At 43.1% G+C, this 15315-nt stretch overlaps 1 protein-coding gene across 1 annotated transcript in view; it reads left to right on the top strand.

Annotated features, from left to right (window-relative positions):
- LOC138656944 (EF-hand calcium-binding domain-containing protein 6-like) overlaps positions 1-15315 on the top strand; it is a 303716-nt gene that overhangs the window by 99645 nt on the left and 188756 nt on the right. Inside the window, exons 11-12 of the mRNA XM_069744319.1 lie at positions 685-792; positions 9910-9975. Of these exons, the coding sequence (XP_069600420.1) occupies positions 685-792; positions 9910-9975 (174 nt within the window). The remainder of the gene's footprint in view (positions 1-684; positions 793-9909; positions 9976-15315) is intronic.

Below are 15315 nucleotides of genomic sequence, written 5' to 3'. Positions count from 1 at the left end.
AACACACTATACAGTATACTATAATATTGGACATATTGACCAATGATGTAACGGTTAAAAAAAGTGAAATTTGTTTGTGGAATCTCCTTGTATGTGTTTTCATAAACTAAACTGACCTATTGAGTTCATTTTAGATACTTTTTCAATAAAATATATTAACTTAATAGAATAGATGCAAATATCAAAGTTTTTTTTTCTTTTTGAGGCTCACCAGTCCACTAATAAATGGGAAAATATAACAGAGAAGTATGTATTATGTTTGGGTTCTGGGATGGTTTCTACATTTTTTATGTTGTGAATTTGTATAACTTCCTGCATTTGCACATTTGTCCACTGGGTGGCACTACAGACTGCATTTCTGATGTAGTGGAACTTCATGGTTACGTATTGAATCAATGCAGCTTCCATACTGGATGAATTCATATTTGATCTTTACAATAATGTAACTACGGCAGTGCAGCAAACAATCTGCTAATTATAATGTAAAATACTGCTGATTTAGATTACTGTTATACATAGATTTCATATGTCTGCTGCTACTACGCATATAGGGGAAATTATTTGTAGGCAATTTTCTTATACATGGGTTTTATATGTTTATCATTCCGATCCCATACATGTATCCTGTTAAATTTACCTATCTGTGGTTATACTTCCACCATTTATTCTGTTCTTCAATTGCAGATTTCATCGGGAAGGAGCTATTAGCCCCTCGTCTACGCTAACTGCAGTGGAAGCACGACTTGCAAACCTCTTCCAGTCTGACTTCTTGGCCCTTTTGGCAACTTTTGAGTATGTTTTTTTTTTTCCCTTCTCATTATATCTCTTCATGAGCTGGGTCTTATAAAGTAGAATTTAAATGCTTTTAAATTAGTTTATTTTTTTTATATCTTGAATTTATATGATCTACATATTCTGGAGTTTGTAAATAGACTGCAATGAAAAAGTTTTGAGAGGTGTGTGGGTTGGAAAAAAACATTATAAAATTCATATACATTTAAACATTTATTACACAATGAAGCTTCTATCACCGAAGCAAGCACTGTCACATCTCTAGTTTTTGGGATAGTGACCCCCCTAGAGGACATTTTGTAAACTTTAGGGCTATAAGGCATCAGGTCTTCAAGCGAGTCTAGTCTGATATGTCATGTCCATGTTCGTTTCAAAAGGGAAAAAGTCATAATAGTTTGTGTGACACTAGTCACTAACCAAGAGAGCACGTAGTAATCAAAAGATAAAAGACAAAAGAGTAGCCAGGTAATGGTCCGAGGTCAGAATACCAGGAGAATAGTGTATCAGAGCGGAGGGGCTAGGCAAACGGATGGTCAAACGAGGTCCAAGGTCAGGCAGCAATAGATCATTAGACAGCGCACATGAATACAAGGCAAACCACAGAGCAAATGCTACATTTGGCAGAAGGCTGGTGTGTACAGGTGCAAACTACGAGTAGCCATCTCTATACATAAATAACAGATAAAATTGCACTCTGTAATGCTAAAGCAAGTAAATATGAAATATATGAAATTAGAATTGCATTATTGCTCTAGATAATAAGAAAAAATGGAGATGTTTAGCATATAATTTGGCCAATTCATGCATGCCCAGCAGCCGTGACAAGGTGATGTCCGTTTGCTGAGAACCTATCTAATGTGAATCCTCTCCTAAGCTGAAGCCGGCATTTGTGGGTCGGTATTTCCTTGCTGCAATTCTAACCGCCACATGCCACATGTTCATAGTGCTAATACAGTTAAGTCCATATATATTTGGACAGAGACAACAGCTGGTGTGCACAGGTGCAAACTAATATATTTTATGTTTTCATGCAGTAGCACCAAAAAAGTGCAACCTTATCAGTTTTTGTTATGCATGGAGATGGCTACTCTTAGTTTGCACCTGTACACACCGGCCTTCTGTTTGGAAGTGACAGTCGGTCTTTTGTTAAACAAAAAAAATCTGCTTTTTTCATTGGATGCTGGTTCACCGTTCTTCCGTTGTGGATCCTGTTTAGAAACGTCACAAATATCAGTCTACACTGAAAATCCATAAGTTCTGATGATGATGATGCACAACATTTTGCCCTTGAAAATTAGTGTAAAAAAATTTCAACAACTATTTTTGGACAAAACCATTATCATTCAGTAACGGACAAATATTAGAATTAAATCAACGGCGGAAAGAGTTGTAAATTAGCTACTGAATTTATCCAGATCTTGGATGCACGATCTCTTCTGGTCTATATTGTTAGAATGTATCTTCCCAAGGGCGCAATAAACCTGAAAGCGCCATTCATCATTTTTGTTATTGCAGTGGAATCTAATGCGTGCTTCCTGCCCCTAGTGTTATAGTCACCAGCTGTCATATTTCTCTGTCATTGGCACTGGTTTGGTCATTTTGGGCAGGTTGTGATCACTCTAGTGTTTGCTGGTCGATCGGTAGGTCACTTCTCAGTATAAGTCTATGAGAGCCAAGGAAGGCCAGAACGAAGTTCTCATGTACTTATACACACGTGGTCAAAATTGTTGGTACCCCTTTTTTAATGACAGAAAAACCCACAATGGTCACACAAATAACTTGAATCTGACAAAAAAGATAATAAATTAAAAATCTATGAAAATGAACAAACCTACCTCTACCTACCTACTAACCTACCTCTCTCCCTCTACTAACCTACCTTTGCCTGACATTGCCATCTCCGTGTGCGGTTCCACCATTACTCCAAAGCAACATGCCCGCTGCCTTGGGGTCATCCTTGATTCTGACCTTTCATTCACCCCCTACATCCGATCACTGGCTCGCTCTTCTTACCTGCATCTCAAAAACATTTCTAGAATTCGCCCTTTTCTTAATTTCGACTCTGCAAAAACTCTTACTGTTTCACTTATTCATTCTCGTCTGGACTATTGTAACTCTCTACTAATCGGTCTCCCTCTTGCAAAACTCTCCCCGCTCCAATCTGTCCTGAATGCTGCAGCCAGGATCATATTCCTCACCAACCGTTACACCGATGCCTCTACCCTGTGCCAGTCATTACACTGGCTACCCATCCACTCCAGAATCCAGTACAAAACTACTACCCTCACCCACAAAGCACTCCATGGCTCAGCACCACCCTACATCTCCTCCCTGGTATCAGTCTACCACCCTACCCGTGCCCTCCGCTCCGCTAATGACCTCAGGTTAGCATCCTCAATAATCAGAACCTCCCACTCCCGTCTCCAAGACTTTACACGTGCTGCGCCGATTCTTTGGAATGCACTACCTAGGTTAATACGATTAATCCCCAATCCCCACAGTTTCAAGCGTGCCCTAAAAACTCATTTGTTCAGACTGGCCTACCACCTCAATGCATTAACCTAACGATCCCTGTGTGGCCTATTTATAATAAAAAAAAAAAAAAAAAAAAAAAGGTTCCTCGCATCATGTTCTCATACACTTTATGCAGTATTAGCCCTCTGTGTCTGTACTGTTACATACTTAGGCAGATAACTGGTTCATGCAGCTTTACATGAACACCTGAGCCTTACACTATGGCTGGTCCGAATAACTAAAGCAATTGTTACCATCCACCTCTCGTGTCTCCCCTTTTCCCCATAGTTTGTAAGCTTGCGAGCAGGGCCCTCACTCCTCCTGGTATCTGTTTTGAACTGTATTTCTGTTATGCTGTAATGTTTATTGTCTGTACAAGTCCCCTCTATAATTTGTAAAGCGCTGCGGAATATGTTGGCGCTATATAAATAAAATTATTATTATTATTATTATTATTATGAAAGTCAGACATTGCTTTTCAACAATGCTTCCACAGAATTTTAAAAAACATAAATTTCATGAAATAGGCCTGGTCAGAAATTATGGTAAATACCCCTGAAAATAATGTGACAAAAGGGATGTGTTAAATCAAGGTGTGTCCACTAACTGGCATCACAGGTGTCTACAATCTTGGAGTCAGTGAGTGGGCCTGTATATAGGGCTACAGATACTCATTGTGCTGTTTGGTGACATGGTGTGTATCACACTCAACATGGACCAGAGGAAGTGAAGAGTTGTCTTAGGAGATTAGAAAGAAAATTATAGACAAACATGGTAAATGTAAAAGTTATAAGACCATCTCAAAGCAGCTTGATGTTCCTGTGACTGCAGTTGCACATATTATTCAGAAATGTAAGATCCATGGGACTGTAGCCAACCTCCCTGGATGTGGCCGCAGGAGGAAAATTAATGACAAATCAGAGAGACGGATAAGAATGGTAACAAAAGAGCCCAGAAAAACCTCTAAACAGATTAAAGGTGAACTTGAAGCTCAAGGAACATCAGTGTCAGATCGCACCATCCGTCATTGTATGAGCCAAAGTGGACTTCATGGGAAACAACCAAGGAGGACACAATTGTTGAAAAAATCATAAAAAAGCCAGACTGGAATTTGCCAAACTATATGTTGACAAGCCACAAAGCTTCTGGGAGAATGTCCTATGGACAGATGAGACAAAAATAACTTTTTGGCAATGCACATCAGCTCTATGTTCACAGACAGAAAAATGAAGCATATCTAGAAAAGAACACTGTCCCTACTGTGAAACATGGAGGAGGCTCTGTTATGTTTTGGGGCTGCTTTGCTGCATCTGGCACAGTGTGTGTATAATCTGCACAGGGTGCAATGAAATCTCAAGACTATCAAGGGATTCTAGAGAGAAATGTGCTGCCCAGTGTCAGAAAGCTTTGTCTCAGTCACAGGTTATGGGTCTTGCAACAGGATAATGACCCAAAACATACAGCTAAAAACACCAAAGAATGGCTTAGAGGAAAACATTGGACTATTCTGAAGTGGCCTTCTATGAGCCCTGACCTAAATCCTCTTTGAAAGGAGCTGAAACATGCCGTCTGGAGAAGGCAACCTTCAAACACGAGACAACTGGAGCAGTTTGCTCTTGAGGAGTGGGACAAAATACCTGTCGAGAGGAGCAGAAGTCTCATTGACAGTTACAGGAATCGTTTGATTGCAGTGACTGCCTCAAAAGGTTGTGCAACAAAATATTAAGTTAAGGATACCATCATTTCTGTCCAGGCCTATTTCACGAGTTTTATTTTTTTTTTATTCTGTGGAAGCATGGATGAAAAGCAATGTCTGACTTTCTTTTGTTTATTTTCATAGATCTTTTATTTATTATTACTTTTGTCAGATTCAAGTTATTTCTCTGACCATTGTGGATTTTTCTGTCATTAAACGAGGGGTACCAACATTTGTGACCACGTGTGTTTTGGGATCTTGTGACTACGGATGAACGGACCAGTGGAAGTTCAGGTTCTGGTACCCGACCCGAACTTTATTCCAAAGTTCAGTTCTTGTCTCTCTCTCTTTCTCTTCTACTTCTGACCGTGACCTTTGACCTTCGTCTAATCAGGAGCTACGGTCACAAAATGGTGGAACAGAACAGATGATGGCAGCTGGTCACTATTTTACTAAGGGCAGGGAACAGACATTAATGATACCACTCCGGACGTGAAATAAAAAAAATGCCAGAGTGGTAGTTTAAAGAGGTATCATTATATTGGAGATTTATTGAATGTCAACTGTTGTGAATTCCACTCTTGGGCTCCCTCCGGTGGTTGTAAGTGGCACTTTTGTGAGTTCTGCTCTTCGGCTCCCTCTTGTGGTTTCTAGTGGTATGGCTGCTCCTTGGAGTTAGCTGTCATCAGCTGCCTTCACTTATCGTCTCTTCTGCTCGGCTATTTAAGTCTGGCTCTATCTTCAGCCAGTGCCACTTGTAAATGGTTCCTGGTTGGATTCACATCTCTTTGGAGTTCCCTGTTATCCTGACCAGTTCAGCTAAGCTAAGTTTTTGCTTGCCCTTTTCTGTCCATAGATTGTGGACTTATCCATTCTGTGCTTTCTATGTTTGTCCAGCTTATCAGTGTGAATTAATTCTGTCTTGCTGGAAGCTCTGGGAGGCAGATTTGCCCTCCATACCTTTAGTCAGGTGTGGAGATTTTTTGTAAACTCTGCGTGGATTTTTGTAGTGTTTTATACTGACCGCACAGTATTCCATCCTGTCCTATCTATTTAGTTAGACTGGCCTCCTGTGCTCATCCTGGTTTCATTCTGTGTATGTCTTTTCCCTCTCCACTCACAGTCATTATTTGTGGGGGGCTAATCTATCCTTTGGGGATTTTCTCTGAGGCAAGATAGCTTTCCTGCTTCTATCTTTAGGGGTAGTTAGCTCTTAGGCTGTGACGAGATGCCTAGGGAGAGTTAGGAGCATTCCACGGCTACTTTTAGTGTTGTGTTGAGATTAGGGACTGCCGTCAGTACAGTTACCACTTCCTTCAGAGCTCGTTCCATGTTGCTCCTAGACCACCGTATCATAACAGTCAACATCATATAACATCAATATCCAAGAAATGATAGTTTCACTTTAGAGATTCCTTCCTATTGATAAAACACAGAAACAGTTGACCTTTTGCAATTCTCATAAACTACATTGGAGAGAGCAGCATGCACATGTTGTCACCAGTCACCCATAACGTCTCCCCTATGGAGTGCCAAAGGGGCAATCAGGGATGTGCCATAAATGTCTCTGCTAAAAAATATCCCTTTAAAAAAATCATTCTTTATAAACAGACTAAGGGATGGGGGTGCATGACAACGTTTAGCTTTTTGCAGCTCCCGCAGTGGACAAAATGAAACATAATGTATGGAGCTGGGTCAACGTTTCTCTGCACACTGTGTATTAGCCCTTGTTGGATATTGCGGCTAATCTCCCAATGAAGTGAATAGGAGCATGATTTGAAGTACCCAAAAATGGCCACAACACATTATAAGGAGTTGTGATGTTCCGGCTCCTTAAACAGTTTACTTTTGGGCATGGCGAGACCTGCAAACAGCTAGATGGTTGGGTTGCTGCATGTAGAACCCCAAAGTCCCCTAAGAACTCCAATTTAAAACAGAACATGGTAGAACCCCATAGTGCAGAAATAACAGTTCCGGTAACACAATGATGCTGATAGCAGGGTCAGCCACACATTTGTCTCACCAGTGGTGCCAGCTGCATGCCAACTTCTTCCCTATGACATATGTAACACCCAGGTTCCTGGTTGTTACAGTGGCATTGCGTTCCTCACGGGGAGAGTGATGTCACGCTTGGAAGCGAGGAAGGATCTTCTTTATCGGGTAAAAGCAAGTATGCAACATGTTGACACTCCAGGTCAGAAGGGGGAGCTCTGATCCTGCTTGTAGGTGGCTCCCCTATATATACTCTGGTCTGGAGGGAAAGTTCAGTCAGTTCCTGTCAGAGAGACAGAGGAGAAGGGAGTAGAGGGGCCGTGCAGCCACGAGAATTGCTGCAGCTCCTAGAAAGAGAGAAAGAGAAAGCTGAACAGATTGTTGAGAGCGTATAGGAGAAGTGAAGCACAGGAGAGTGAGAACTGGGGAGAATAGCTGCAATTGGGCTACCTCACTACAGAGCACAGACATCGGTAGCTGGAAGACTGAGGTTGTGAGGGACTCCACGGCTCACAGCAGAAACCGGCAGGACAGTTGGATTACAAGTCCCCTGTCCGCCCTGACACCTGGACACACTGTGGTGCATAGAGCTCGCGTCATGATAGAGACCCTGTAAAAAGGCTCGAGCCACCTGTCATATGGGTTAGTGTCCTACCTACAAGGAGGACAGAGAGAACACGTGAGGACCTTGTGAGAAGCCTAGTGCAGCAAGGAACTACACCGCAGCGCTAGAGGGAAGGCTTCTAACTCCACCTGGTAAATGGGACTCTGAACTCGCTTCCAAGTCGGCCGGATCCTACCTGTACCTGTGATCGGGTACCCTGGACTGTGGCTGCCTGAATTCATCAGTATGCCAGGTAAAAAGACTGCAAACCTGTGTCCTCAGTTTCTTGCTACACCACCCACTATCTTTATCTATACAGCGGGAGCCCTGGGGAACCAGCTTCACCTGTGGGAAGCCATACCATCTTAGCTGGCATAATATCACCCCAGTGGACACCTTTACGCTGCGTCGGTCACCTCTGACTGAGAACCACAGGTGGCGTCACGAACACAAACTTTATTCATAGCTTCTTTAACCCCTATCTGACCTTGGACGGGATAGTACGTCCAAGGTCAGATCCCCTGCTTTGATGCAGGGCTCCGCGGTGAGCCCGCACCAAAGCCGGGACATGTCAGCTGTTTTGAACAGCTGACATGTGCCCGTAATAGGCGCGGGCAGAATCGCGATCTGCCCGCACCTATTAACTAGTTAAATGCCGCTGTCAAACGCAGAAAGCGGCATTTAACTACCGCTTCTGGCCGGGCGGCCGGAAATGATGTCATCGCCGACCCCCGTCACATGATCGGGGGTCGGCGATGCGTCTGGATGGTAACCATAGAGGTCCTAGAGACCTCTATGGTTACTGATTGCCGGTGGCTGTGAGCGCCACCCTGTGGTCGGCGCTCACAGCACACCTGCATTTCTGCTACATAGCAACGATCAGCAGATCGCTGCTATGTAGCAGAGCCGATCGCGTTGTGCCTGCTTCTAGCCTCCCATGGAGGCTATTGAAGCATGGCAAAAGTAAAAAAAAAAGTTGAAAAAAATGTGAAAAAAATAAAAAAAATATAAAAGTTTAAATCACCCCCCTTTCGCCCCAATCAAAATAAATCAATAAAAAAATCAAATCTACACATATTTGGTATCGCCGCGCTCAGAATCGCCCGATCTATCAAATAAAAAAAAGCATTAACCTGATCGCTAAACAGCGTAGCGGGAAAAAAATTCGAAACACCAGAATTACGTTTTTTTGGTCGCCGCGACATTGCATTAAAATGCAATAACGGGCGATCAAAAGAACGTATCTGCACTGAAATGCTATCATTAAAAACGTCATCTCGGCACGCAAAAAATAAGCCCTCAACCGACCCCAGGTCACTAAAAATGGAGACGCTACGAGTATCGGAAAATGGCGCAATTTTTTTTTTTTTTTTTTTTTAGCAAAGTTTGGAATTTTTTTTCACCACTTAGTTAAAAAATAACTTAGTGATGTTAGGTGTCTATGAACTCATACTGACCTGGAGAATCATAATGGCAGGTCAGTTTTAGCATTTAGTGAACCTAGCAAAAAAGCCAAACAAAAAACAAGTGTGGGATTGCACTTTTTTTGCAATTTCACCGCACTTGGAATTTTTTTCCCGTTTTTTAGTACACGACATGCTAAAACCAATGATGTTGTTCAAAAGTACAACTCGTTCCGCAAAAAATAAGCCCTCACATGGCCAAATTGACGGAAAAATTAAAAAGTTATGGCTCTGGGAAGGAGGGGAGTGAAAAACGAACACGGAAAAATGAAAAATCCCATGGTCATGAAGGGGTTAAAGACTTTTCCCTTAACATAGGCGCCCAGGGCCACGGACCAGGTCGCCGCCACCGTGACACTTCCCTTTAAGTACCGGACCCGTTACCGAGTACCCCACGGCCCTGGTGGGCCCTGGTGGGCGTTCCACATAAAAGGTGAATTAAAGCAAAGAGGGTATTTACATGTATCTTTCTTCACTGATAACTATGTTCTAGCAAGGGAGGCAGGAGAACGGAGCCACCATCTAATGACAGCACCCCTACACTTCACAATGATGTGCCTCTCTATTAGGACACAGATATACATGCCTTTGTACTCTCGGTTGAAAGCTCCACAAACCATTATCACAGGCCACATGTGACCACCCGGGTGAAGGCCACATGGGACCCCTGGTGTGCAGGTTTACCCTCTCATCTATATCTATTATCTATCTGTATTATTGATAGAGAGGAATTTTTTTGGGAAAAATGTGTAATCAGAAGGACAGATATTCCAAAAATGAGGACTGTAAGCTAAATCTACATAATGTAGCATGTCATGATTAATAATTTGTTAATTTCTTCTTTTTAGGAAAATTGATAAATTCAAGAGAAATGTAATAAGCCAACAGGAATTCCGAGCAGCAATAGAGAGCAGGTATTATTATTATTATTATTATTGTCCTTCATTCCCCAACACGTTTTCTCCCGCCCGCCTTTCTTTGTAAGATGTTCCAATAAAGCTCAAGTTTTATGTCTGGACCGAGGAGTGCGCCACATTTCTTTCCTATGAATTATTCTATCAAGTGACAATCATAATAAGACACGGACATACATGCCACTAGTATGTTCCCCCACTGACTGAAATCTCATGACATATATTTATGGGGAACAAAAACAAAAAGAGTGGCCCTTTTGCAGGATCAGTGTCAGGGCCCTTTGCAGTCCAACAGCTCATCATAATGCACCCCGTTATGTCCTGGTTTGAAGGCGTTAGTGGCCCCTGTACCACTGCACAGGTTGCACCAATGGTATATCTGCTACAGCATATCCTATATACTATACTGTATATGATTTTCTCCTCACAGACAATATTGTGGCACACTCCACACTTGCTATGTTGTCTCAATATTCTTGCCAAGAAACATTTTTCTGTTTATTTTTAATGGTTGTGTTGTGTAATTGTTCGGCTCACTCTAGAGATGGATTGTCAAAGCCCAAGATGCAGGTGGTCACACGGGTTATGGAAATTGGTGCATCAGGCAGATGAAGCACACAGGAAACAGGTAGCAGAGGTACTGGAAGCCGCAGGTAGACTGGAGACATCCTGGAGACAGGTAGCTAGTGCCACCTATTGGAAGTAGCAATCCTAACAGTCAATGTCGACCCTTTAACGAGCCTTGTCAGTAGGATTGCTACTTCCAATAGGTGGCACTAGAGTTCTAGTCCTCTTCCTCTCTGAAGAGACAATTTGCATATTTCCCAGAGGAGCATTGCGGCTTTAAGTCTCCTCACCTCGACATGCTTATCATGTCACTCTCCGCAAGGAGAAAAGATACTTCTTGGATCCCGGTCAGACGCCTCTCAATCAGCCAAGCCAGATCTCCACTTTGCACTGACGAGGGGCAGTACCCCGAAACACAGTGTCTGCAAATTGAGATTCTGGTTTGGCTATTATCCTAAGTCATGTGACAAGGCTCGTTAAAGGGTCGACATTGATTGTTAGGATTGCTACTTCCAATAGGTGGCACTAGAGTTCTAGTCCTCTTCCTCTCTGAAGAGACAATTTGCGTAAGGCAGATACAAATTCTGGTACAAATCTCTGACTGTTCAGTCATGAATTTCATTTCTTGACTTCCAGACAGTGCAAATGGACTTAATTTATTAATAGGAATATATGTTTAAATAGATTTGACGCAATTCATTTCAACAATTATTTTTTTAGGAATTTTTAAATGACTGTATTATTAAGTGTGGGACGTTATCCCATAGGGTTAGCTTTCCCCTCCTGTACTTAATAGGGGCCAACGTAAAGCAACACTCCCATGTATATTTTCTAATTAAATGTGTGTATATGTGCATGCAATGCAGTGTAAGTGTAAGCTGCTCTCTCCGGTGTCCAGCGCCATTTTTCTTTTCTTCTAATTGAGGTCACACCTCTGCAGACTGGCGGGGTCACACTGCGATATTCATGAGCCAAAGTGGCATTTACAATTTAAACCTATGAAGGCACCATAGGCTTTCATTGTAAAAGAGACTTCCGGCTCATGCTTAGAGTATAGGGTGAGCCGGCTAGTCGAAATTGTGGTGATGTCACTCAAGCGTGAAGCAGAACGGCGCTGGGCACCAAAGAAAGCAGCTGTAGGTGAGGATATTAATATATTACATATATTACATTTAATAAAAATATGTACATAGAATTGTTTATTTAAAGGGATTGTTTATTTAAATGGATTGTAATTGAATTTTTTTCTCTGGCTTCAGTTTGCTATAAAAAATCAAAACCGCGCTGTTCTCACCTTTCTCAGGTTACAACGGGGAGTCTCTGCCCTGTTCACATTGTCTGACATTGATTGTGGCACTAACATAACGTAGAGAGCACAGCAGCCAATCTGTAAAGGCCCATACCAGACACTGGGAACAGCGGTGGAGACTTGCTGGTTTAACCTAGGAAAGGTTAGTACAACGTGATTTTTTAAAATAGCAAACTGCAGTCAGGGAAGAAATTTAATGGGAAGGGAGAAACCCCTTTTATTATTTTAGTTTAAAAAATACAGCAGGGTAGGTATAGAAATTAAAATATAACTTTTAATATATCCAATAAAAAGACTTCCAGCCACAATGCATAAATAGACAGCCAAACAATCATAAAGTGCAAGTGCTCAAAACCAACTGTGCTCAAGATAAAAAACTGGTATGGTCTCATCCATATAGAATTTTCTTCTTCCCAGATATAGAAATATGACTTTAGCATGGGATGAATTGTATCTTTCCCTTCATATCCAACAACGGGGTATAGATGAAAAGTGAAAATAAATATAAAGGCTGGGAGTTTACTTTGTAGTTTTGCCACTCTGTGCCATGCCCCTGCATTGCTGCTGCCCTAACAAGGGCAGTACCTTAGTGTGGGCCTTGGGGAGGCTACATGACCTTGTGGGTAATTTATGTATAGGACCACACTAGGAAAATGGAAATCTGGAAATGGAAAGAACATCATTTCACCAAAAACTGGCCTTGACCAGGTGCTCCCTGCAAGATTTCAAACAGTGTAGTGAAAAGAGTAATAAGAAGAATTGTTCAAGAACCAAGAACCAACTGTCGAAAGCCACAGAAAGACCTGGAATCAGCAGGTATAATTGTTTCAAAGAAAACAATAAGTAATGCACTGGCCTGTATGCACGCTCAGAATTGAACTCTTTGGATGCCATAATGCACACCATGTTTGGAGGCCAAAAGACACTGCATATCACCCCAAAACATCATACCAACAGTGAAGTTTGGAGGTGGGAACATCATGGTGTGGGGCTGTTTTTCAGTATACGGCACTGGCAAACTTCATATCATTGAAGGAAAGATGAACGGACAAATGTACCGAGACATTCTTGATAAAAATCTGCTGCCATCTACTAGGATGGTGATGATTAAATGACGGTGGCCATTTCATCAAGACAATGATCCCAAACACACAGCCAAGAAAACTGGCTTCAGAGAAAGAAAATTAATCTGCAAGAATATTCCAGCCAAATCTATGGAAGGCGCTATATAAATAAAATTATTATTATTATTATTATTATGGAAGAAACTAAATTTCAAAGGTCATTGAAGGAGCCCATGGAAGTTTCAGAATGAGAAGAGTGTTTGTGTGGAAGAATAGGACAAAATCACACCTGAGCAATGCATGCGACTAGTTTCTTCATGCATGTGTAACACCCCAGGTAACCGGTTGCTACAGTGATATTGCCTTCCCTTCGGGGAGGGTGATATCATGCTTGGAGGCAAGGGGGATTCTCTTTACCAGGTAAGGCAACACATTCTGAATCCAGGCCAGAAGGGGGAGCTCTGAACCCAGATTCAGGGGAGCGTCCCCCAGCTATATGTGTTCTGGTCTGGAGGAGGAGCTAGGCAGTTGATGAGAGACACTGAAGAGAGAAGGAAGTCTGTGAGAGCAGACAGCGGAGCTGGCAACCAGGATTGAGCTGCAGCTCCAGGGAAGGAAGTAAACCTGAATGGTTGGAATGCAGAGGAGCTTGAGAGGAAAGGAGCACAGTGGAAGAGAAGGGGCTCAGAGGGGAACGGCAGCTGGACACCCTCAGAGCCAGAGCACAGAAACCGGGTACCGGGAGCCCGAGATCGTGTTGTTCTCCAGGATGCACGGCAGAACCGGAGGGCATAGGACTGTATGTTAATTGCCCACACCAAGTCTGAGGTGAAGCAGTTATCTGAGAGCGCGAGTCATGATAGAGACCCTATAAAATGGCTTGCACTGCCTATCATACAGATATCTTTCTCAGGACAGGAGAGAGGGGACCTTGCCAGCAAGCTACAAACAGCAGGGACCTCACCAACTAGCGCAAATAGGAAAGGCTTACAGACCTCACCTGGGAGAGGGACCCTCTATTGCCTCCAAGCTGGCCGGACCACAGCTACCCCTTCACTTGGTACCCTGGACTGAGGCTGACTGCTACCATCAATAAACCAGGTAAGACTGCAAACCTGTGCTCTGGTTCTTTACTTTACCATCCACCACACCATCTGTGCCATACACCTTGGGAGCCCTGGGGACCCCGCTTCACCTGTGGGAAACATCACCATCTTGCTGCATAACATCACCCCAGAGGACCCCTTTAAGCAGCGTCGGTCCCTACTGACCGAAAACCACAGGTGGCATCACGAACATAGACATTACAAATCCTCTTAAAGACCTTTCCCTTTAATTGGGCGCCCAGGGCCACGGACCGGAACGCAGCCACCGTGACATCCCCTTTAAGACCGGACCTTCTTAGTACGCAGATGTGATGCTCCTTCACCTGGGTTTACACACTTCCGGGTTGGGAGGATCGCTCTGCTGACCATCTGGATGTTCATAGTGCGCATGCGCTTCTCCACTAACCCGTCGTTGCTCTATCCTCATTGCGTCCTTGATGTGTGCGACGCGGATGTACACTGGTACCGGCGGATTTCCGCCCACACACGCGCCGCACAATGACGCTTATGGGGATTGGACTATTTGTTCGGTATATTTTGGAGGTGCGCATGCGCCGTACTTACTGAAACATCCGGTGGTCTATAAATAGTGCAGGGATTAGCTAGGCACTCACGCCACTCCCTTTGAGAAAGCAACAGTGCGAAACGCGCGTCAGGGGTGCTGTGGAGGTCACACAGGCGCTCTGATCTACCATGGGTAAGTTATGCATGACTTGCAGTGATATGTAGAGTTTGAAAGGATATGGCATGATAGGTGCCTGGATATATTGGCCTTTTTTGAGTACGCTCCTCCGCTGTGATATACTAGTCATATGCATGAGATCTTTTACCCAGATCATACTACAGGTGTGTGCCCTCCTTGTCGGTGTACTGGTTGACCTCCTCTTTTTCCCATATGTTGGGACTGTTTTATATAATTATTTATTGTATGTTTTTGTTATTTTTGTGTGGTATTGTCTGTACTTATATGTTATGTTATGTTAAGGTTGTGACTTTAACTTATTCTTGGACTTAAGGCAAAAGACGGCGGTTCCAATTTACTCAGATAAGAGCAGGTTCAACCTCAGAGTCCCCATCGCAGTTAGAGGTCAATGAGTTCCCCCTGTGTGTTTTTGCTGGTGACTAGGATGAGACAGCAACCCAAGTCTCTCACTTCTGTAGTCCCCTGGTTCCATTACCTATTATAGAAGTCCCATTTGACCGCATTCCCATGGATCTTGTCGGACCCCTGGTTAAGTTCACCAGTGGGCAGCAATATTTCCTGGTGATCACAGACAACGCAACAACAGTACCC

This window comes from Ranitomeya imitator, chromosome 1, assembly GCF_032444005.1.
Source record: "Ranitomeya imitator isolate aRanImi1 chromosome 1, aRanImi1.pri, whole genome shotgun sequence".
NCBI lineage: Eukaryota > Metazoa > Chordata > Amphibia > Anura > Dendrobatidae > Ranitomeya > Ranitomeya imitator.
The sequence above is the reverse complement of the archived record's forward strand: the minus strand, read 5'-3'. Positions and strand labels throughout refer to the sequence as shown.